Below are 25,023 nucleotides of genomic sequence, written 5' to 3'. Positions count from 1 at the left end.
GCATCGGGACCGCGACCTCGGAGTACTTTCTCCGACAGCCATGCGGCCACCGAGTCACCTTTGTGACAATTCCTTTAACGTAGGTTGTTCGTACCAAAAATGAAACAACATTTTCTCGGAACAATTTATTCACTATAATGCTGAACAAAAATTACACAAGTGATCAGATTTTTAAATAGGAAAACAGTTTTTCAAGCAAATAAAGAAATGACAAGTCATTGTCAAAAAATCTTTTTGTGCTCCGCCCAGTTGCCGATCTCGACTTCGTCTCGGTTTTCAATCTCTGGGCTTGGCACAAAAAGACTCACTTCTATTCTTAATGATGTAATCTACTATTGCAAATTTCAAAAATGGTGCGCTCGGTGCAAAGCAATAAAACTTTTGGGCTATGGTAAATGCTATGACTTTGACAGTGTCAGATATTTTGTATCTCTGCTATCTTTAGCTAATAAACGTCAAACAACTGACACTATTAATCAAATTTTAACGCAAAAATAGTTGTTATTTTAGAGTCCAATTTTTACCCTTTTGAGGTGACGTTACGATTTCCTTCTTCGCTTTCTCTCTATTGAATCGACAGAAACAGAAGAAAAAGAAAAGCGGTACGTTCATTTATTGTTGGTTTCTTTGTGGTTATTTTATGCAGTTTGACAATTTTTAATTAATTAATTTAACACCAGTGAATTATTTGTAACGGGCCAAAACCGTCATGTATGTGTACGCTCCTTGTAAAATCTAAAACTGCACCTGTTGGAACTCGTGGTTAGAAGATTTTGGTACGTACACGGTGAAAGAATTGATAGGAGTATTGATTGAGAATTCCTGCTGTTATCGACAACTCCTTCTGAGAACGAACCATTATGATTTTGATGTAGTACTTCAACTGGGACTCGTACTCGTACCAGTCTAAAAAGTAGAGTGTCTGCGACACGGAAAAGCTCTGAAAAGTACTTCCTAATGATAGTCCTGTCAGTACTATTTTTGCGTACCTCGTTTATCAGCTTTTGTCCAGCGTGGCACGACAGACCTATTATGAAGAACCACCCACACAGCTGTACCGCTTGTTTCAGTACCATTTCCTAATAACTAATCTAATTAAAAAACCACTTTCTGATTTTTGGGTACTTACATGAAGAACCTGATGAATCAACAGCACCATTACCACTGCCGACAAAGTAAAATGTACCGCGTTTATGTTACTGAAGATGTTGTTGTATTCCTCTGTCAATCTGTGGTGATACCAACTTAACAAAAATACTTCTTGATGGTTACCAATCACTCACCCGATAATGTGAACGTGATAGTTGACACACCAGACGAGCTTCTCTTTCTTTTGCTGCTGTGGTAGCTCCTTCACGCTTTCTAGATTTTCGTTCAGATGCTGCATTTTTAGCGTGATAAGATCGATGCAAGCAATGATGAAGCACGTTGCCGTGATGGCGCACATCAGAGAAAGGACAATGTGAAAGGTCTGCGCCACCAAAACAACATTCTTCTCAAAGGGATTGTCCAAGCTGAAGGGAACCCATATCGGTACCAGAACACCACAGGTCTCTCGTCTGTACTGGTCAAAACTGGTTCCCCTGCAAGTGGGTTCTTCCAAGTAACTCCAAGCAGAGTAACCTAGCAGTCTGCCCACGCGGTTGACGTACAAGAACTTCATCAGCTTGTTCTGTCGATTCTTGAAGCTTGCCAAGTCTCGAGGTTCGCCGAATTCCTCGAACGATTGCAACTTCTTCGTCAGATGGACAATGTCGTTCAGGTTTGCCAAAAAGAGAGAGAACGAGTAGACGAAATAGATTCCTTCGACGAACACGACAGCGCAGTTAATGCAAACTGAGTTTGTCGTTTCTATAAAGATGGGTTGTTTTTTTCCCAAGAAAGAAGAGATTTGGGTGACGAACTTACCCACGTATGTGGACAGTAAGTACAGCATCGTCCCGCTGAAAATCCAACCGCTGAAGCAATAGAACACCAAGACTTTAACAGCCTGAGAAACTGTTGCAAACTCTTGTTTCGGCCATAATCCGTGAAACTGTAACAATGTGACGATAACTTTGGGAAAATTTTCCATGTTTCTTGTAGGTTTGTGTTAAGTGAAGCACATCGACAGAATGAAACAATATTAGTTTGTAGGTTTTTGCTAAATGGGGTCAGCTAAAAGGTTTAATTAGTTAGATAGTTAGGACATTGTTTAACTATTCATGCTGATATCTCAACAAAACATTTATAATAGTTATAATATTTTATAGCGGTACATTATGGAAGTTGACGTGATATTTGCTCAAAACGAAGAGAACTTCCATAACTGCTGTTTATTGTTATGATGTAACTTTTAACAAAGAATTTACATTCCAAGGTCGGTTTTCTGTTCTGTATTGTTTGTAAGTACATTTTTTATTTTCTTTAAATGTGTTTTCGAAAGAGTGAGTTTTTCTTTTATAATTCACGTTTTTGAAAAACTTGTATCTGATCAGTGAGTGGAGATTTTGAAACATTTTCGAAATCAAGTTGTTGCAATTTTTCACAAACAAGTGCTTCGTGTTTAATATAATTTAGATTTTCTATTGTGCGATAACATTTTAACTTCCTATATGTAGTTTAAGATAGAGCTATAAAAAGATAGAAGAGATGGTAGATAATTTCTCATAGTTAATAGAATAGTTATCGTTAAAGAAGATTTTTAAAAACTGAGTTAGTGTTTCCCTTTTTTTGTACTCCAGAAGAACGAAACAATCGAATAGAGTATTTTGCCAATCTGCAAATTAAAACAAATATCTAATCTATAAGATCATCACCAAATGATACTCACGAAAACAAACAAAGTATTGTTAACAATCAAGCCGTCGGTGAACTTTAAGCTGATGGGTCTAGTTGTGTTGGTCAAAATTGTCAACAAAAGCTTCCGGTTTTTGATATTCCAAGTGTACCATTTTGGGATAGAAAAACTCATCAACATTTTCTCTGACTGAAAAATCATTCAATATCAAACCAAACATTGCAGAGTGTTTCACCTCGTCTTCTAAATGATGTCCAGCTGATATCAAACTTGTGATGGCCAACAAGACACAAACCAGCAACAGATAACTACGCCACGATATCACATCCTGCAAAACAGACATCATCAAAAAACGTGAGAGAAAATGGGTAGCAGAAAGAGTCGATTGAAAAGAACAATATATTTAGAAAGGAAGGTTCTCACCTGTAACAAGGAAAGAGCAATACTTGTAGTGATGCCGATGGCGGCCAAAATAAATGGGATCATAAGATTTTTTATGATCAACAACGTATTGTCTCTCCATCTGTAACAGAACAATATTAATTAGAGGATGCATCAAGAACAGTTCAAAAAGTGGAAGAAATTGCTGCGTGGTGTTTTTAATAACAAAAACAGAAACAAACATTGAAGAAACACAATCTCAAGAGTTACCGGATAAAATCAGAATGTCTTTTGATTAAAGATTTGAGTCTTAATTTGGTCAAATCTTGATAATCTTCATCATAAATCAACTTTTCTTCGAGAGTTTTGCAACTGCTCAACTCTTCGATCAGTATTTTACACATATACATTTGAAATGTCACATGTTGTGTCACATAAATCATCTGAAATGGATACGCCATCGCCGCAACACCTGCCACATAAGTCGTCAGGTTGAAAAGAACAACAAGAAACGTGGTCAGTCGTGGAAACAACAAGTGAAGAGTATGCCGAACAAAAACCGTCTCCGAGGAATCATAGCAAACAACATGACTAGTAGCCCATGTCATCACCAGAATCACGTTGATCGTCACAAACACATTTATTCGTCTGGATTCTCTTATGATTCTTCGTTTGGTTTCTTCACCGGCGGAATCGATCTCCCACAGGTCGATGGCGCTCATGATTTCTTGCACCAACTGACTTCTCCACAAAAGATTCAAGATGATGAAATCAGCCTAAAATGAAAACTTCAGGAAGAGGTTGTGATGTTTCTGGACAAGTATTACGTAACACATTTGCAGGACGGGTGGTCCGTAATTGATTAAGAGTGTTGTGCTTGGTGCCAGAAGAAAGAAGTACAGTTGGACGACTAGGAGTGCCATGTGGAAGGTGAATGTCAGCTTCAGGATGAATTTGACACATTTTGAAAGATAAATGTCGCTGCCCAACACCCGGAGTAGGTACAAGTAGTCGTCTGGAACATGTCCACAGGAAAATTATCCAGATGGAATTGCAAATTTATCGGTAAACTTACAGTTGAGGAGGTTGTGATGGTCATAGTCCATAATGGCAACTAATTGTTGGCAAGACGGAGACAAGAAATTCTTGCTAGTACAGTTGTCATAAAAATAACCAATCAACTGACCACACGTAGAATGTCCTCAAACGTATTAGGAAAAATTATCATTCAGGTAATAATTCGAATCGAACCCTGCAATTATATTTTTTCCAAATGTATTTGATGACCTAATTGGGGACATCGGAAACAGTTTATTGCTGAAATTATGGAGGATAAATATAAAATACTTATAATGAAATCTAATATTTATTGGTATTTTAATTATGTGGTTGCCAACAATTGTTTCTTCTTAGAAAATTGCCCGCTGGAAGATCTAAATTTATTCTAACGGTGTCCCAAATTTCCAACACGCTGCTAAATAATTTTAAAGGATCGTGAATTTTTTAAAAGATCTTTCTTCTTTGGTGTCGAAATCGCAAGAATTCAAACTTACACAAGAAAGCGGCAAAGTTTAAATACAAAATGGATGGAAGGGAAGAGTGCAGGAGACTGACGGAATGCTGAAAAGAAAAGAAAAAGAACACGGAGAAGAAAGAGAGAAGAACGGGTATGCCAGTGAAGAAGTGGAAAGATTGAAAGCAGAAGAAAGATGGATGAATTGGGAGCTGAGTGAAAGGGATAAAGACACGAACAAGCAACAAAGAAGGGAGAAAATCAAAGAATCAAGGTACAGGAGGGAAATGTATGACAGAGGAAATTCCGGAGTACCTGAGGAGAGAAAAAGAAAGAAAAGTGAAGGCGAGATTCAGATGTGAGAACGAGGAGAGAGAAGGTATTGGAAGCATGTAGCGAAATGAGAGAGAGAGAGGGAGAAATACGAATAAAGACTGAAGGGAGATAGGATGGATGAAAGAGAAGGGAAAGGATGGAGAAGGAGAGGGGTGGGGGATAGGAATGAAAAAGCTTATTTTTGAAATTATTATTTTTTGTTTAGTTACGTTCATGTGTCCCAGAACTCGCTCTCCACAGAAAAAAGGAGAATTCTCCAAAAAAGATAAATAAAAATTATCCCAAAGGAAACGTTTTCTAGCTTAAACGGTAATCAAGAAAAAAACATTTTAATTCGACCAATCAAAGCGTTTTACGCCATCCAGGTGTGCTTCTTGACCGACTATGTAACTTTTGAGAAACATCAGTGTCAAAATTTCATTCAATCCCTTCAAATCGCTTTAGTACCGCCGTCGTGCTCTTTCATCATGTATTCTGTAGCGGATTAGAATCATTCTGATCACAAAACGATCCTTGGTGTTATCGATCGAACAGTCGAGACAAGTCAAATTTTACCGAATAGAAAGGAGATTGGTGGTGCTCCCAGGACTGTACGCACTGTTGAGAACGAACAGACTATTTTAGATGCCTTTGAAGAAGGTATCGAAACCTTTAGAGAAGTTGCTCAGGAATTGAATATTTCGAAAACTTCTGTATTTCAAGTGATGAAGACTGAACGGCGACATCCATACCATTACACGCATGTGCAGCATTTGCCAGACGGGAATTCTGATGAATCAATTTTCGGCAGACAAGGATATCTAGGAGGAAGAAAATCCACATGCTCTATTTTCAAGAGCATTTCAAGAACGGTTTTATACAAATTTGTGGACTTCCCTCTTTAAATAAAACCTTTTCAAATTCCTGCACAGTTAACGGGAGACATTTACGCAGAATTTTTGAACGCAGAACTTCCAAATTTGCTTGAAGACATTCCACTTCTTTTTTGTGCGGTAACTGCTTTCAACACGATGGTGCACCATCACACACAGTCGACAACTTCGAGTAATTTTGGATCAACAATATCCTCACCAATGGATAGATCGTGGCGGTCCACGACACTGGCCTGCGCGGTCCCCCGATTTACGAGTAAATCCCTGCATTTCTTTCTTTGGGGCCATATTAAAAATGTTGTCTGCAGAAGCTCTATTGCTAAAGAAGAACAACTCAGGGGTTCCGTTCAGGAAGCTTTTATTTGCTACAATTACTCCTTGCAATTTAGGCACTTGCTCTGATTGTATTTATTTTTCGCTTCATGATCCCTTTTGATTGTCACATCGCAATAGGCGAAAATTTAATAAGCTAATAACTTAATAAGGAATCGGTAAGCCCGTAGGGCAAAATAAAACATTTGTTGTAATAAGCAAGGTGTGTTAACCTTCATTTATGATGCTATAGTGAGAATACATTTAATCTAAAAAAAACTATGCAATAAATTGTAACAATGATTAACCTAGAAATTGAACACTTAATTTTTAATTAATAACTCGATCTTCCCAGATCAAGCGTTTTTTTGTAAGTTGTAAAAAACTAGAGCGTAACTACAAGCTGTGCGAAACATCTGCAAAAACATAAATTGCACAAATTATTGCAGATTTGCTTGTAAATAGTTTCTTACAGTAATTGCCAATTTGTAATCTAAAACTATTCCAGCAAAAGTGATCTCAAATGGTTTTAAGCAATTCGTCATGAAAATATGTAAAACCGTCTTGTTTCTCTTGTCCCAATCGTACCACGAACATTTCGTCAAAGTGACAAAACTGCAACTACTCTGCAAATATTTCAATTGAGGTTGTTGAAGAGAATCTAGATTGCTCTAGCTACCACATCGATTAGCATCTGACCAGCGTGACAAAAAATGGTAACAACAAGAATGTTACACGTAATCGAGAGACATAAGCGAAGTTTCAAAATGTTGCTCGCGTCAGCAAAAATCTGAAACATTGACAATTGTCCTGATCTGTTGTCTAGTTCTGTAATTAAATGAAACACACATAAAATATGCAGTACAATCCGGAGATGCTAATTAAGCTACCTAGAAGCAAAAATACTGCAATGACAGACCTCACCAGTTGGAGCAATTTTTTTGTCACTCTTTAAATATAGTTCTTTTTAAGACATGTTCACAAATCGTGTCACTCTACCTTGTTACTACGACATGATGTTGGATGCAAAAACGTAACTTCTTGAATGTTTGGTTTTGATGGTGGAGGCGTTTTTCAAATGATAATTTCTCCGGAAGAGTCTTGTCATCAGAAATTTGTAAAATATGTTCATTGATCAAATAAAAATTGCAAGAATAACTGTAATATGTTATACAACAAGGTACCGCAGTGACGAAATGATGTATAAATAGCAAAAGGTGCAAAATAAAAACATATTTGAGAAAGCATTTTTAAACTTGACCCTAAATATTGATCAAAAACGTCTTCAATCATTAACCATTCTCTGTGGCTACCAAAAACTGGTAACATAGCAATGCTCCAAAGGGCTGAAACTGTGTAAATAATATACGTGTAACAGTTGATTCTTGAAGCTTTCTTCAAAATGATGAGTCGAGCTTGAGAACCAGCGCTGTTGATGGACCAAAAGAGACGTTTCTGTTCGCCGAGTAAATAAAAAATCTCATTTTCGACGAGCATGGAAACAATCATCGACGTTATCATCTGCGGGCGCAGCCGTAAAAATGCCGGAAGAATGAAGTGAATCAAATTAAATCTTTTACTTACATAGACCATAACGCTAAATGATGGTCCATATCTTATGACCAAATCTTTGCTGAAGTTCTTTATCGTAAAGTGAACAATGAACGACATACCAAGACAACTGGCTAAAACCAAACCAGCATTGAGCAATTTTGTAATTTTGTGGTAGCCAAAGTCGATGAATACTTTTTTCAACACACCAAAAGGATCGTCGGACTCTGAAAATTAGTAATTTTTCTTGAATAAATCAGTTACTTCAAAAAACTAACCGTTAAAAGAAGTTACTTGAGTCATCTTTTCGATTCAGTAAAATACAACCTTGTCTAGATTAACAATTTTTCCGTGATCTGAAAAACTACATTTTTTTCCTAAGGAGCGAAAAGAACGTCAGATTCTGATATTTAGGACTTAAAGGACAATCAATTTTTATTAAAGAAGCAAGTGCTTCGGTGGTTTTTCCAATTTAACAAAAGAACTCGTTCGTGCATAAATACAAACTTCTTCTCAGCTTTATATTTTTCTACTGTCTCCAAGTGGGCCTGTTTGTATTTATTGATCTGTGTGTGACGAGAGTGATGATGGTACTTCAATAACGAAAAATAATTTTTGTTTCTTTATCATGAATAAGTAATACTTAATAGGGATAATTTAGTGTTTGGACAATTTTTATATTCTGGACGATAGTCACAGGAATACTAGGACATTTTCTCGTCCTTCGAACCGGATCCGTGCTGCCGAAATCAATATAATAGCAATTTTTCTATCTTGTATTTGATGCGCAAATTAAATCTCAATATTTATTTTATCTGCAATTAAGATTTAAATCTATTTGCAACGCTTCAATTCAATAATTATACAAAGCGAATATAAGAAACGTCATGATATATTCGCTAAAATTATACACATGAATTTAGCTGTTAAATTCAATTTATTAAAGAATACACAACCACATTATAGTTATACACCAGAAAGTTGTTTGGAAAATGATAATTTACAAATTATATTTTGATCGAACAGTTTTAACTGACGTTCATATTCAGCATAACAGACCATTATTATTTTAAATAAACAGCAAAAGCAAGCATATCTTTTAGATATAGCAGTTCCAAATTCACAAAATATAACACAGACATACAGAGTGTCCCAGAACTCACGGATCAAACTTACACTGCGTTTTCCTTGGTGATAACTGAAAGCAATAGCGCTTAAAAAAAGGACAGGGTATAATCGATTTTTTGTAATGAATAATTAAAGTTGACCAATCAGAAGGACGCTGTTAATTTGAATACAATCTCAAGAACTCCAAACTTACACAAGAAAGCTGCAAAGTTTAAATACAAAATGGATGGAAGGGAAGAGTGCAGGAGACTGACGGAATGCTGAAGAGAAAAGAAAAATAACACGGAGAAGAAGGAGAGAGGAACGGGTATGCCAGTGAAGAAGTGGAAAGATTGAAAGCAGAAAGAATATGGATGAATGGGGAACTGAGGGAAAGGGACAAAGATACGGACAAGCAAGAAAGAAGGGAGAGAAGCAAAGAATCAAGCAGGGAAGTGTATGACAGAGGAAATTCCGGAGTACCTGGGGAAAGAGTGTGCAAGAGAAAGACAGATAATGGCGAGATTCAGATGTGAGAACGAGGAGAGAGGTATTGGACCAAAGCAGAGGGAAGAAGGTGCAGAATGTGCTATGAGGAGAGAGAGACAATCGAGCACATGTGGAATGGTTGTAGCGAAATGAGAGAGAGGGAGAAATACGAATAAAAACCGAAGGGAGGTAGGGTGGATGAAAGAGACATGGAAGAGAAGGGAAAGGATAGAGAAGGAGAGGGGTGAGGGATAGTAATGAAAAAGGTTATTTTTGGAAATTTTTGGAATGTTATTTTATGTTTAGCTATGTTTATGTATATACAGGTGTCCCGGAACTCGGTCCCCAAAGAAAAACGGAGAAATCTCCAACAAAGAATAAATAAATAATCCCAAAGAAAATGTTTTCTAGCTTGACGATATTCAAGAAAAGAACAATTAAATTCGACCAATCGAAGCGTTTTAAGCCATCCAGGTGTATTTCTCGTAATGTTGGCTTGCATATTTTATTACGATTTTAATAAATTGGCCAACTATGAAACGTCAATGTCAAATTTTCATTCAAGTCACTTCAAATCGCTTTAGTACCGCCGTCGTGCTCAACCGTGCTCTTTCATCATGTATTCTGCAACGGATTATGTGGAAATGTTGATAATTTACGTCGATGGAATGTTGGAGAGCCAACGTTTTCCTAACAGGAATCATCCGAATCACAAAACGATGCTCAGTGTTATCGAACGAACAGTCGAGACAGGTCAAATTTTACCGAATAGAAAGGAGATGGTGGTGCTCCCAGGACTGTACGCACTGTTGAGAACGAAGAGGCTATTTTAGATGCCTTTGAAGAAAGTATCGAAACCATTAGAGAAAATTTTTGGACTTCCGTCTTTAAGTAGGATTTTTCAATTTCTTGCACAGTTAACGAGAGACATTTACGCAGATCTGTCGAAAAAAATAGAGTTGGCTGTGCCAAAAATTTCAGTTGGCAATGCGTTAAAATTTCAATTATCAGATGTCAGTCTTAAAAGTTAAGTTAGTGATTTTGAGAACGTTGAAATCTTGATTTTCATAAAGGTGTGCATTTAAACAAAATTATGCAATAAATTGTAACAATGATTAACCTAGAAACTGAACACTTGGTTTTTAATTAATAACTCGATTTTCCCAGATCAAGTGTTTTTTTGTAAGTTGTAAAAAACCAGAGCGTAACTACAAGCTGTACGAAAAATCTGCAAAAACATAAATTGCACAAATTATTGCAGATTTGCTTGTAAATAGTTTCTTACAGTAATTGCCAATTTGTAGTCCACATCAATTCCAGCAAAAGTGATCGCAAATGGTTTTAAGCAATTCGTCATAAAAATATGTAAAACCGTCTTGTTTCTCTTGTCCCAATCGTACCACGAACATTTCGTCAAAGTGTCAAAACTGCAACTACTAGCTGTGTAGAACGACAATGATGTTGGTACATTAATAACGGAACATAATTTTTCTTTCTTTATCATGAATAAGTAAGAATTAATTGAGGTAATTTTCTAATTTAGCAATTTTTATATTCTGGACGATAGTATAGTATTGTTATTATTACAGTTACGCAGTATCAATAGAATTTCAGCATAAAAAATGAAACCGTTTTTCTGGCAGAAATCCAGGGACATTTTCTCGTCCTTCGAGCCGGATTCGGTGCTGCATTTTAAACGCCCTATTTAGCTATCAAATGGTTCTCTCACTACAATGATTATGTGACTAATATTGAGCATTCCCAAAGTCATTTTCTAATTGTCCATAAGTTTACTTACTAATTGGAAGAATTTAAAAGGTTGCGATACTGATTATTATCAATAATGGTAACTTCAATTCTCTGGGACTTCCGCGCTGTCTCAAAACGGAAAGTCAAGTTCCTTCTGCACATTCTTCGGGATACATCGCCAGTATCAGAATTGTGAAACACAAAGCGCAACTTGAGGATTTTGTACCGGCGACGATCATTTTCTGAAGTTCCGCCGAAACGTCATTATCGTTTAGTTTTCGGCGGATAAGCCAAACAAGTGATTCAAATAACGTTTGCTCCTCAAATGGTCATCTGCAAAGTTGCGATAATAACTTGTCCCAAATCGAAATCGAAAGAGATTACCAGAGAGGTCAGGCTTGTAACTAAATATTTTTCGCTTCAGTTCCATCAATTGAAACAAGATATTCTCGATATTGTTTTAACTATAGAAGAAAGTAGTAACGATTGATGAAAGGCCACATAAAATGGGCCAATTCTTTGAAGCTTTCGCCCAACTTAGAATGATTGAAAATAAAATTGGGGAATAGCCAAGGTTTTAAAGAGCGCTCCACCACGATCTCTTCATATCTTGAATCATCAAAGCACATTTATTGCTTCTATCCTCATAATTCTTTTATTTACCTTCTAACTTTCATTATGTACTTATCTTGTCCTATCACTAGATCTGGACTGATATTAGCGAACAAATCTTACCACAGAAAGCGTTGACAGAGTGTTGCCAAATTTTAGGCAACAGCTTGATCGGATTTCCTTTGTAGCTCTTTCTGGCATCATCCATAAATCTGTTGGAGTGTTTGACAAATGCCTCAATGCACGAGTTCAAGAGTCTCTGGGTGAACGTTTGATTGATCGTCTTCCGGCGACCTTTCCACACCTTCGCTACAAACGCCCGAAATCGCGAAGATGCTGCACAACGTTTACAAAGATTCGTGTATTGGGAAGTACCCTTTGGATAAACCTTTCACCGTAGATTTACCGTGCTAGCTCTGAATGTCCACGGGCTTCGCCATGAATCAAAACCTCCAGGTTGGTAAAAGCCATTTGTGATTTAAATCCAAGTTCATGTCAAAGTGACTTAATTTTGAATTAAATGACAACAAAAAGTCAATACTTGTTTTCCTCCTTGTATATCCAATATGTATTCATAATGCAAGTCTGAATAATTTGAATAGATGATTGATTGCCACAAAATCGTTAAGGTCATCTAATGACGTAAATAAAATTGTTATCAGAATGTGCACACAAAACAAAAATAAAAACCTGCAAGGAGGGTAGAATTGTAAACAGTTAGTTTACATAGATGACGCGGATGTCGTGTAAAAATTAGCTGTGTAGCAAAATTAAATATGAAATAGTATTTGCAAAGACATTATCATTACTTGGTGGTGATGATAAATATACGGCCGCGATGCTGTGCCCCCTTTTTAAAAATATAATATACATACTTTATAAAGATAGTAGATAAGTTAATAATTAAGTAATTTGCTTTATTACGTATAAAATATATCAATATGATTTCATCTTCTGAAAATCTGCAGAAACAAATTTGTTTTTATTTGTGGCTCATATTACCAAAAAGCTCTGTTTTTTTACAATTTCATTTAACCAAAAGAATGACGTTTATGTCAAAATTCATGAAACTGCATAGCCATGTTTTATGTTTTTTAAATCAAAAAACAAAGATCCACGTTAACTTTGCAAATGTATTGTGGGTTGCATTTTCAGTTCCGTCGGGCTCATTATCATTCGTGAGATACCCTGTACACGTATGTCGCCATTGGGGAAAAAAAGTTGCTTGCCTGAACACCCTGACACTAATTTTATTTTATCCTTTTTCAAACCCCTGTAGATACTTCTTTGTTTTCGTTCCGACAATGTATAATTCACTTGTAATTTGTAGAATTTTTTTGCGTAGACGGTTACCTTGGCGTCTAAACAATATTCAACAGGAAGCGCATTAAATTGAACAGTATATTAAGCAGAAAAATCGACTTCCCAATGTAGTTGTGCTTCATGATCGGTTATCGAAAGTTTAAAAATGTTGTTCCTTGAGACCGTCACAATAACTGGTATTCTGACGTGGTCTTTGCTCATTTTAACGACAGTTTTGCTTTCGAAAATTCTCTGGAAAAGACGATGGCTCTACTACTACGCTGCAAGACTTCCAGGAAAATTCGCTTGGCCTCTGTTGGGCAACGGTCTCGACTTTCAAGGAGGAAGAAATGGTAACATCTAACAACTCTAATCCAAACCCAAATAATTTCATGTTCGGACAAAATCCTAAAAACAATTGGCACCAAATCGGGCGAGTAGTGTACACCGTAATCGTTGTGGTTGCAGCATTTTATTACCGACTTCTCCAATACATCGACACCCACCCCGAAGTCTTCAAGATCTGGTTTGGTCCCGATCTCCACATCGTCACGTCACGCCTGAACGACGCCGACATCATTCTCACAGATTATCTGGAGAAGTCTTCTTCTTACCGATTTGGACATCTGTGTTTCGGGAACGGTCTGGTGACATCACGAGGTACGCTACCGATTTGCAAGAAGTCAAAAATGATGAAGTGTTTGTAGTGAAGGTGTGGAAAGGTCGCAGGAAGACGATCAATCAGACGTTCAACCAGAGAATCTTGAACTCGTACACTGAGGCATTTGTCAAACACTCCAACAGGTTTATGGATGATGTCAGAAAGACCTACAGAGGAAGTCCGATCAAGTTGTTGCCTAAAATTTGGCAACACTCTGTGAACGCTTTCTGTGGTAAGATTTGTTCAAAGGTGAAGGGTTGAAGTTGATGGTTTGTTGGTAGAGTCGTTCGCTGATATCAGTCCAGAGCTAGTGATAGGGCAAGAGAAGTACATAATGAAAGTTAGAAGGTAAATAAAAGAATTATGAGGATAAGGGCAATAACTGTGGTTTGTTGATTCAAGATATGAAGAGATCGTGGTGGAGCGCTCTTTAAAGCCTTGGCTGTTTCCCAATTTTATTTTCAATCATTCTAAGTTGGGCGAAAGCTTCCAAGAATTGGCTCATTTCATGTGGCCTTTCATCAATCAGGTACTACTTTCTTCTAAAGCTAAAACAATATCGAGAATATCTTGTTTCAGTTGATGGACCTGAAGAGAAAAATATTTAGTTACGAGCCTGACCTCTCTGGTAATCTCTTTCGATTTCGCTTTGGGACAAGTCATTATCGCAACTTTGCAGATGACCATTTGAGGAGCAAACCTTATTTGAATCACTTGTTTGGCCTACTCGCCGAAAGGAAACTAAACGAGAATGACGTTTCTGCTGAACTTCAGAATATGATCGTCGCCGGTACCGAAACATCAACGTACGCTTTGTGCTTCACAATTCTGATACTGGCGATGTATCCTGAAGTTCAGAAGAACGTCCAGAAAGAACTTGACTCGTTGTTTGGAGAAAGCGACAGAGATCCCACTTTGGAGGACGTCAACAACATGGAGTACCTGGAGAGAGTTGTCAAAGAATCGCTGAGATTCTTCCCACCAATTCCTTTTGTGATGCGATTTATAGACGAAACAATCGAAATCGGTACAAGTGCACTTTCGACTAGATTTCTGCTTCTACTAACGCACTTCCAGATTCTCAAGTGTTTCCAGTTAGATCAAACGTCATCATTCCCATGATGAAGATCCATATGAGACCTGACGTGTGGCCTGACCCGTCCAGATTTGATCCAGACAGGTTCTTACCAGAGGAGGTGGAAAAGAGACACCGTTGTGCGTATATGCCGTTCAGTCACGGATCCAGAAATTGTCCAGGTAAAAGACAACTGTCAAGGACAAGTTGCGACTCCAACTGAGAGCATTTTAGGTTGGAAGATTGGAATTACGGGAATGAAGATTAATCTTTCCAGTCTTCTTAGAGTCTACACAGTAAAACCTGTGCTTTACAATACTATAAAAGAGATTGACCTGGATTATGCCATTCTGATGATGCCCAAAGATGAGTGTCAAGTTTTGCTAGAAAAGCGAAACAAGTTGGTCGTAAACAGTTCAGACAGTAATAGGTTAGGTTGTACGTTGTAATTCACCTTGGTCAAGTTCTGCCAAGAAATACCTAAATAGATTTATTTATTGTTAAAGGAATAGTTTCTAAGAAATTGTACAACTTCTATTCGGAGTTGATTTTATATTGAAATATATTTTGTAACAATTTTTATCTCTGTCATTATTTAAATAATTCCTAAGTCCACAGATGTTTTTTTGGTCCGGATGTACCTACCTAATAACTTGCTTGCAACTTTATTTGTTTGAAAAAATATGTATGCAGGGTGGTTAAAAAATCGTGAAACAACGCCATTGTGCACTATTCAGAGACACCCTCTGAGCATGGGAAAAGTGTTAAAAAAATTCTATCTCGTGTTTCTTTAAAGATATGGAGGCTATAAATTGTGTAAATTTATTGAAAATACTCTAAAAATAGACTACAATGGCAGAAATTTCAATATTGTTCAAAAAGGAAACAATTTTGCCTATGGAGAGTGTCGTAAGAACTTCAATGACACAGTTCGTTTTCTCGTGGAATACTATCCAAATGTAGGGTTTACAAAATTTAATTTAGGGTTCAGAAAGTGAAAACACAGGAAGCGTACGTGAACTAAATTACCTTGCTAAAATATCCCGATCGTGTTTTAGTCCTTTATGGAAGAATTAAACCATCCAGTATAATAAAGTAGCCACGTTTAACACAGTTTTTTTCTTTTTTCCTGCAAACCAGACGTCTTTCAAGGTATTTTTTATTAACGATCAATTTTTTGACATAAACCTTAGGTGATTCAACATTTTAAAAAGACATGTAAAAATTACGTTTTTTTAAAACTTGGGGTATTGCGTTATTGGGATTTTACTCTTCACCGTCTAAAATATCGGCATTTTAAATTTCACAAAAATCCGTTGGAAAATAACCGAGATATTAGGCTCGTAAATCTTAGCTGAGACACCCTGTATAACCCCGGACCAACCCTCTGTAGAGACCCCTGGTTAAGAGAAGACTTCCGTGGGTGTAGCAGCATCGGCTTCCTGTGTATGGAGGAAAACCTCTGAAAAAAACCTACGGCCGGCCAAGGATTCGAACCCCGAACCTCCCGAATTTGAACCGCGACCGCCTCTCACGAGGCCGCAGTGGTCGGCATCGCAACGTTTGCAGCAAAACCTCTCTACCATCGCTATTAGCATGATGAAGCCACGCCCCACATTTTCACCACATTTGTTGTCCATATCCACCCCTTATTTCTTTTTTTGTTGAACACATTGTAGTTGTGTCGTTACAAATTTTGTTTCCTTTAGTTACTATTTACATAAATCTACATTAAAACAGGCAAATTACGCAAGACATGCATAAATATGCTAATATGCGGGTGATGATTTGCAAACTTGAAGCGTGACCCCCACGTATAACGTAATAACCAAAAATCAATTAACATTATACTAACGCTGTCGTTGTTCTTCTTTAAAGCATCGGTAATTGCTCACTTTAACTGCTTCTGGAATTTTCGCGGTTTTTCTGGCTAGATAGCCTCAGGGCGTCCTCCTAGATCGTGTCCCACCATTCAAACCTTGTGCAAATGCCATTTTTCTCTCTCTTGTTGTGTTTCAAGGTCGCGTCAAGGTCGCGTCAAGGTCGCGCCAAGTCTTAGTACATATAACTAAAGGGTAAGGAAAATTTTCATTTGCACAAGATTTGACTGGTGGGAAACGATGTAGGAGGACGTCCTGAGGCTGTCTAGTCAGTCGCCTTGGCGAGAATGCGTTTTCTCTATTTGTTAAATGTAAAATAGTAGGTAAAGCTTTCATTCCCGCGAAGCGCAGCTGAGTGGACAATGCAATTCAAGTGAACGAAAGTGGCTTTACTCTCGAGTGCTGTATTTCGTTTTGTTCGATAACTGAGGTACCTGCTTAGAAATTGAGTCTAACTTTGTATTCGAAATTTTAAAAAAATAAAAATAAATAAAATAAAACACAAAATAAACAAAGTTCTGTAACGTCAATAAAGTGATTGTGTATAAATTCCTTTTCATAAAATCAAATTTCAATTATGCGTGAGCGAAAGATAGTGAGTGAACGATATACTCGTACATATCCTAAAACAGGGAAACATTAATTGGAACTTAAAATAGACTTCCGACACCTTCTACAGCGAAGGTGTTTTATAATGATAATGAAGATCCAAGGTGAATGCAGAATGACAAACAGAAAAACAAAACGCACAGCTGAGCGTATAAATGGTTGCAAAAAGATATTATCTGTTTTTTTAATCAAAAAACCACTACCTTTTGATTTAGGTTTACAATAAAAAAATTTAGGCAACTTTCAAAGTACAAAGAAACATTAATAATTGCAAATTGGAAAGAGGAAAATGTTTCCGAAAGAGAACGTACCTATCGAACATCTTTTTGAAGGCAGCACCCGATGAAGATGGGTGCTGCATATTCTTCTCTGTTCTCTTCGGATGATATTTTTACAAAAAAATACAAAGAAAAATCTCTTGATAATTTAGTTAAATTAAGAAGAGTTGTTCAAATGAAATCATTGAATACACTTCACATTTAGAAATTTTATTTCTCAAATGATTTGGTGGTTCTAACAAAACCGAATTAAACAATAATGATTTTTGGTGCAGTTTTGACTAACATTCATAACTGATCACTAATTGGCAAAACTTTTTTTTTATCATTCGTGCCACTAGTATCGAATGTTCATTTAAATTTATCCTCGAAGTTGGCGTTGAGGAGAAATTTAAATGAACACCTGATATATGGTTGTTGGTGTCGTTCTCTCAAGTCATTTCTACTGTTGGTGGGTCATTGTTGTTAACAATCTACTAATTTGAATAAAAAAACAAATGCAAATGTTTCTTTCTTGATAAAAAATTATCTAAAGTACTTACAATGGAATGGATTTTAACTTTAAAATAAATATGAAAAGATTTGCCTATTCTCGAATTTGACTCTCTACTTGTAAATGTAAAAAATCACGATATTGTTTTATTAAATCTAAAACAAACTTACTTTCATTTATGTCAAGATAACAGCATCAGCTGATATTAACACCCAAAAATGTGACTGTAATACAGTAAAACCTCACAATAGCGGCCACAAAAATGTATTGTAAAAATGACCGTTATAGAGATGTGGCCGCTATTAAGAGTGAATGATAAATAAATTACGTCGATTATTTTTATGATTACTTTATCAACACTAAAAATCAGTGAAATTACAATCCTAAATACACAACAGGGTGAAATTTAAATACAGAAAACGAGGATTAAAGGATTTTTGGTGTCTTTATTCAAAACAATTTATGACCGGTATTGAGAGGTAAAATTGCCGATAATTTTCCAATAATAACTTTGGCGGAGTGGCCATGGCCGTTCTATGGGGGTGACCGCTATTAGGAGGGTCATTAGTACAGGTTTTCCTTATAATTTGTTCTGGCCGTTATTAGAGGTGACCGTTTTTTAGAGGTGGCCGAAAATAGAGGTTTTGCTGTAATAAGACTCTTCCAGATTTGAAAAGGATTTAAATCAAAACATTTTTTTCTGTTGGTAAGCACAATGCTACCAACAAAATTTCACAAATATCGTTACCAATAAATAACCTTTCGTGTATTAACAATTTAGTCAGTTAACGTTTTATATGTCAGGGACAGTAATTAATAAAACACATTCGTATATGCAGTAATACGAAATTTTTTTATAAGATAAAAACGAAAGAAAAAAATACAACAAATACAAAAATAAAGTAAATATAATTACTTCACTTTGGCAGAATTGTCCTGCTTCTTCTTTCGTATTTTAAAATCCCCACACCTTCCAACAACACCAATTGAGAATTTAAGAATTTTTCTTTTCTAATTTTTGCAGCTTCACTTTGCAGCCTCTTTTCGGATATGCCACGATATTCAACCAAAACTCTACATCTTCAACCGATTTATATTCGGTAGATTGGACCTCGTAATGCTTAAAAAATATTGCCAGCATGGTTTTCATCGACAACGTGGCGTACTTGAAACCTAAAAAGACACCTGTGAAGTTTTCTCGAGAACGATCTAATCTCTACTAATTTGGATCGGCAAAAACTGTTTTTTTCCTATTTTCTTTAATTACGTACCTATGCAATTTCTCCTACCATTACCAAAAGGAAGATAAGAATAGTCAGGTCTACTTGCTTCATTTTCTGCAAGAAACCTGTCGGGATCGAAGACTAAAGGATAATTCCAAAGATCCCGTCTTCTGTGAAGCGACACCAATGGAATAAACACTTCACTACCTTTTGGAAGGACGTGCGAGTCTACAGACACAATGTTGAATTAACAACCAAATTGGTTATACTCGTAACAGTTGCGAATTGTGAAAAATAGGAAAGTGTCAACTGGGACAATTTGTGACAAATAATTTTGCTTCACGCTCAATACTTTATAGACCACTCCTGTTTAGTTATTACGAGTATAGCTGAAAAATACCTATTCCTACCTAACTTTATGTCTTCATCAACAGATCTTCTAAGGAACGGGGCAGGAGGAAACAATCTCATGGTTTCTTTGACGACACGTTCCAAATAATACATCCTGTTGACATCTTCTAAAGTGACAATTCTGTCGCTGTGGCCAAAAATCGAATCAAGTTCCTCTTGGATATTTTTCTGTGAGGAAACAAAAACAATAGCAACATTTTTATCTTGTTCGGAACACCCACCTGAATATTCGAATGCAACCCCATTATACATAAAAGCAGAACATTTGTAATAATTGAATGGATCTCATCCAAGACACCGCGTTCATCTAGTCCCTCTGCTTCAATCGAATTTATCAAATTATTTATCAATAATTTGTCTTTGCCAAAGTTATCTAGAAAAAAGTGTTTAAATTTCTTAAGCGCACAAATATATTCCCTACCCTCGGAACAGTTTTTGTAGAGGCCTGTGTCAAGTTTTTTCTTTTCTACTATCTGAAAATGTTCAATCATTGGAGAGAAACGAGAAGTGTATTTCATACTTGTCTAATAAAATCCATCGCTTCACGACGAAGATTGGTCACCTCTTGGTGCAAGGATGAGTATCTCCAGATAAAATTCGATTGGAGCCATACGCTACTGCCACGAATGACGGAGATTTTGGTCATTCTGGAAACATATTTTGTCAATCAATAATCACTCATCAATTTATTACCGATTGGTGTTTGCAATGTATCGAGCTTGTCCGGTGATTGAATTGGGGTCCACATCCAGCAGTGCCTCTACAGAAAATGTTTCAATAAAATGTTAATCAAAATTTCACCAACTCACCACAAGCAGTATCTAAAGAGCATCTGAGCAATGCCTCCAGCACGTCAATATAGTTTCCATCACATTTCTCTTCAAACTGTCGCATCAAGTGTCTGGCACGTTTATCGAAAATGTCAACATACGAATTTAGAATTTTTGTGTTGAAACTTTTATTAATAATTTTCCTGCGTGTTCTCCATATGTCAACTTTGTAAAAGACAACAGTTTTCGAAATTGGTGTCACAAACGACTCAATACTGACCTGGTGCCGTGAATAGATCCACGTGGATCAATTCTTCCAGTTGTTTGGTTCCTAGTCGATTAAAACAAGTTTTCAGAATGACTTCTGCATGGGTTGGTTGTGTTATCAGGATGACCAGCTTGGTGCCCATCCAGAGTTTGAAAATTGGTGGCTGAGAATTAATCAGCTTAGTCGCAGTGTTGTAAACGTCTGGATGAAGACAAGATTGTTTGATGTTTGTTTGTGAAAGAACAACTACAACCTTCGTGTCCTCTGATGAAGAGATAGGCGCTTCCTATGATGGGCCACGCAAAAGGACCTTCGATTTTCCATGCGTGGTAGTAAAGTCGTCGTCTATTCCAGTGGTACTTTGCCAAAAAAATTAACACAAAGACGAACAAAATTATATTCAACATGATGTCGTTTCGTTTTTGTATCAGGCGTTGAACTCAGCAACAAGCAAAATACTGGAATGCCAATTAAATGTGTTCTAGTTTTACAAATTTATCGTTTTGATTATTTACTTATCAAGTAGTCATCAGTTTCGTAGTAATTATAGTGGTTGCTAGTTCATCGCTTTATTTAAAAAAATCTTATCGACTTTAGAGCCTCTTCGTCATTTGCGCAACTCCCTAACTCCTTGTCATTAATATTTTTCAAATCGAATTAGCTAAATTTGGAAGTTTCCGTCTCGTCTTTCAAAAACAACTTAAACAAGTACATTTTTCGTACTTCTTCGAAACTTACTCGTTTAATTTATTTTTTTTAAACTGGTACAAAAACAAGGTTTGTCGGGAGATTTTTAATGTTTTCATTGTTGATCTATAAAAAAATTTTAATCTTCAAAGGATAATTCAAAATGTGTTCTGTACTGGTAAGTGTCAATACCATTTCATTGCTTGTTTTGCGATAAAAGCAACAACCTTCAAAGGAAAATCACGTGTTGGTAATTATGCACTCGTAAAAATGACGCAGGGTTACAAAGCCCGACTTGTACACCTAACACAACAAAACAATGCTATCCAATTTTTAGAACCACAACTAGACGACAGAAAGGAGTAACTTGGATGATTTGTAATTGATTTATCCCCCCGCAGTGAAATCCACTGCAAGAGGGAGTTTATTTAGATTATGTATAAGAAAAAACTCTTGGGAGTGTAATGATTTAAATACATTACTTTTTCCGCCAAATATTTGAACCTGCGCAAAACGGTAACAAATGTGGTCGTGATCGTCATCGAATCGGAGGAGCCCTACGTTGTGATTTTCTTTTGGCGGAAAAGGTTCGGAAGGCAAACGGTGAGGGTTCCAGTTGGAAGAGTGCCGCAAATAAAACACACATGTGAGGGACGCAAAATACCTTTTATTAAAAATGTCTGTAATAACTTTGATGAAAAAGAAACGAATACAAAGGACAGAACTTAAGTTAACGAAGTACAAGAAATTAACTAGTTGAGTACATCACAAAGATAAACGACAAGATGAATGCACAATATTTAACATAACAGAAAAACGGGCACATGACAGACAAAATGACAGTTAACGCTTGCAAAACAAGTAAACAAATTATGGTGCAGTTATTACAGACAGGGACGGATGAAAAACCCTCTTCAAAAACCGTATCCCAGGTATTACTCGTATTTTACAATTCGATTAATGACAAACAATGTTTAATTTGGAACTACGCGGTCAAGGTACGCCTTCGGGAGCTTAGAGCTGGAGGTAACAAACTTTCGGCTGCGAGGGGACTCAGAAGAATAATCTGAATCATCTTGAAATCAAGCGACGTTTATAGATATTCGGGGTATTAATGAACGTCAGACTATTTCACCGACCCAGCAAGAGTGACAGAGCGTTTCGGGGTCGTACGAGTAGCATTCCTAGACCGCAGCCGCAAAGACCTAGGTCCGCCGTCCCCAACCAACCGTTTCCGGACAAAACCCCAAAGTCTCTATAACCGTCGACGGAAGCTTCACGAAAAACATCCCGACGCCGCTCCCGCAAAGAATAAGGTCCGCCCTCGCTAACGGCTCTAAATAACCGTAGCTTCCACAGAAATTTACTAAACAACCCCACGACTTCCTGATTGTCACCTAGCTCCCACAGGGGCGCACTTACAACATTTTACTTTAACTTTTCCGAAATCTAGCAACAGCACGAAGGAATAACCAGAGTTTAATTCTATCGAACAAAGCGTAACATTAAACGATGAGAAAATCCAGCAAAACAAAGGGGCAACATGAAACAATGATAAAATAAGCAAAACACAACGCAACATTAAACAAGGATAACATAAGCAAAACAAAACGCAACATTAAACAATGAGGAAATAAAAGGGAACTAAGCGCTAAGTTAAATAACGATAAAATAGAACCACTTTAAATGGCACAAATACCAGTAAACAACATAAATCACGAATACAATAATCGCCGGTAATGTTAAAACCAAAAAGAAAATGGCGGGTCGAGTGCCGTTAGAAAATGTTAGTGAAGAACAAAAACAAAATGGACGCACGCGGTTCGGGCGACGGCTCCGTATTTTCGAAATTACCAGATTGCTAAAAAAAGAACCTCCCGGGAGAAAGATAACACTTAAAATTAACAAATGGGCGCTTCTTAAAGAAACAGCATGCAACAAAATGAAATCTACAACATACCCTTACCACGTGGTCCTGGTCCCAAAAACAAAACACAAAAAAAAGGCAACGAAAGTGGGATAAATTACCCAGGTGAATTAAAAACGTTGAATTCCTCACGGGGACACAAAATATCTACTCGGAACGGTAGTGTAATTGTTCAGATTTAACTTACAACTTTCAGAAACTTGGATCGCTCTTCGCAAGGTGCGTTCGTTTCGAAAAACTAAACAAAAGTGACCTACCCCCCTTCAACCACCCGCGCGAGCGAGCTTCAACCCCCGCTATATTTCCGCTCGTAGTTCCTAGTCTAGCCGCTAGTACCTTCCCATTTGGCGCGCTCTCGTGGCGGTACCGGGAATTTTAAATTTTTAAATTTTAAACTGGGTCACTACAGGAGTGAAATACAAAATTCTTTGACATTAGTGGTTTACCACCACATAAGTTAGCATTGAGAGTTAATTGCATCGTTTTACTGATCAGAAACTTGAATACAAAGGAAGAATTAGTCAATGGAACAAGAATGCGCATCAAGTTTATGCATCGTGATGCTATTGATTGCGAAGTTTTAACTGGAACCGCACGCAATAAGAGAATTTTGATTCCCCGTATAAATTTAACATTCAACTATACCTGCATTTGCGATGACAATAAATAAGTCTCAAGGACAAACATTCGAAAAAAATGGAATTTTATTGAAGCAGTCAGTTTTTACACATGGTCAATTGTACGTAGCAGCAAGTAAAGTTTGATCATTCAATGGTTTGAGATTTTATATTTCCGAATATGACGGTCAAGGGCATTTAGCAAACGATTAAAGAGTTTTTACAAAAAACATCATCTACACAGAAGTTTTGAATCATTAAATTCATTTTTAAACTATTTTATGTTCAATGGACAATATTTATTTTTTTTTTCTAACACTAATATCTTATACTGTTTCCATGGTGCATTTGAGCTCACACCTTATGTTTCCCACAAAATACGCTTTCCTCTATAAGACACGTCGTCAATAGCAACGTATCTTATAGAGTCATAAAATACGGTCACACACATCATTCAAGTAACATTTTATTCATCATTTTTACAGTAATTATCACAAAAGTGAAAAGTACAATTATTGAATTGGAATTGCCATATTAGCTTCGTGCTCTTGTTCATAACATCTTCTTCTTTAACTTCTGCTGTTTCATCCAATGCAAGTGCCCGGCCATCGAAAATGGCAATCTTTACATTTTCTTCAAATGATTCTTGCCGTAGTGTCAATTAACTTTTAATGAAGTTCTACACGCTTACCCCATATGAAGAAAAGCCAAAATGACATCTTCCGTTACCTCCGTGATGCTTTTTTTTATTGTTCCGGCCCTGAAACGAAACATACACCTTTTCGTATGCTCTTTTAGACTTCATTGGTAACAAATTGCCCCTTTTTTAACTTACCCGACCAAAGGAAGGTAAGTTATTGTGATCGGTCAAAAATTTCGAATTGCTAATATCATCAGATCTTTACGTTTTGAGGTCCCCTGAATACGTTAATGAAGTTTTTAGAATGATGTCTGTCTGTGCGTCTGTCTGTGCGTCTGTCTGTCCCACTTTTCGTTCTCCCACGATTACTCAAAAACGCTTTGACCGATTGCTTTCAAATTTGACCAACACAAACTTACCCGTAGTCTCTCGAGTTGAAAAGCTTTTGGTGTCAATTGGACTACGGGGGATGGAAGAGGGT

General features: G+C 36.9%; 3 protein-coding genes and 1 long non-coding RNA gene across 8 annotated transcripts in view; 1 reads left to right on the top strand and 3 right to left on the bottom strand.

Moving 5' to 3' along the window:
- Positions 1-506: 506 nt before the first annotated feature.
- LOC138129337 (odorant receptor 30a-like) lies at positions 507-1,623 on the bottom strand. Its single transcript, XM_069045624.1, has 5 exons — positions 1,284-1,623; positions 1,130-1,229; positions 990-1,079; positions 785-940; positions 507-735 (listed from the first exon to the last, which is right to left on the bottom strand). The coding sequence occupies exons 1-5, from the start codon at positions 1,445-1,447 to the stop codon at positions 685-687; spliced, it is 561 nt and encodes a 186-aa protein (XP_068901725.1). The 5' UTR covers positions 1,448-1,623; the 3' UTR covers positions 507-684.
- Positions 1,624-1,657: 34 nt separating this feature from the next.
- Positions 1,658-4,495, bottom strand: LOC138129338 (uncharacterized). Its single transcript, XR_011159198.1, has 5 exons — positions 4,236-4,495; positions 3,203-4,175; positions 3,015-3,107; positions 1,909-2,968; positions 1,658-1,851 (listed from the first exon to the last, which is right to left on the bottom strand). It is a non-coding gene; the product is annotated as an uncharacterized lncRNA (long non-coding RNA).
- Positions 4,496-13,112: 8,617 nt separating this feature from the next.
- On the top strand, positions 13,113-15,319 carry LOC138127777 (cytochrome P450 4C1-like). Its single transcript, XM_069043832.1, has 9 exons — positions 13,113-13,356; positions 13,472-13,663; positions 13,711-13,896; positions 13,946-14,012; positions 14,067-14,193; positions 14,244-14,292; positions 14,344-14,691; positions 14,742-14,921; positions 14,974-15,319. Exons 1-9 carry the CDS (start codon positions 13,170-13,172, stop codon positions 15,186-15,188), a joined length of 1,551 nt encoding a protein of 516 aa, XP_068899933.1. The 5' UTR covers positions 13,113-13,169; the 3' UTR covers positions 15,189-15,319.
- A 3,472-nt stretch (positions 15,320-18,791) lies between these two features.
- The window catches only part of LOC138127779 (cytochrome P450 4C1-like), a 32,186-nt gene continuing 25,954 nt past the window's right edge, over positions 18,792-25,023 (bottom strand). For 2 of the 5 annotated variants that reach the window (XR_011158403.1, XR_011158406.1), the window contains 4 exons: positions 20,684-21,129; positions 20,443-20,628; positions 20,327-20,393; positions 20,154-20,280 (listed from right to left, as the gene is read on the bottom strand). Coding sequence is in view for 2 of the 5 variants with exons in the window: in XM_069043834.1 (XP_068899935.1) it covers positions 18,994-19,172; positions 19,271-19,450; positions 19,633-19,801 (528 nt within the window). In the remaining 3 variants the exon portion in view is untranslated. Of the gene's footprint in view, positions 19,173-19,270; positions 19,451-19,632; positions 19,802-20,153; positions 20,281-20,326; positions 20,394-20,442; positions 20,629-20,683; positions 21,130-25,023 lie in introns of those variants that run through there. The other 3 variants (XM_069043834.1, XM_069043835.1, XR_011158404.1) reach the window with 3 other exon arrangements.

The sequence above is a fragment of the Tenebrio molitor genome, chromosome 4 (assembly GCF_963966145.1).
Source record: "Tenebrio molitor chromosome 4, icTenMoli1.1, whole genome shotgun sequence".
Taxonomy (NCBI): Eukaryota; Metazoa; Arthropoda; class Insecta; order Coleoptera; family Tenebrionidae; genus Tenebrio; species Tenebrio molitor.
Note: the sequence above shows the minus strand (reverse complement) of the source record. Positions and strands in the feature narration are given on the sequence as shown.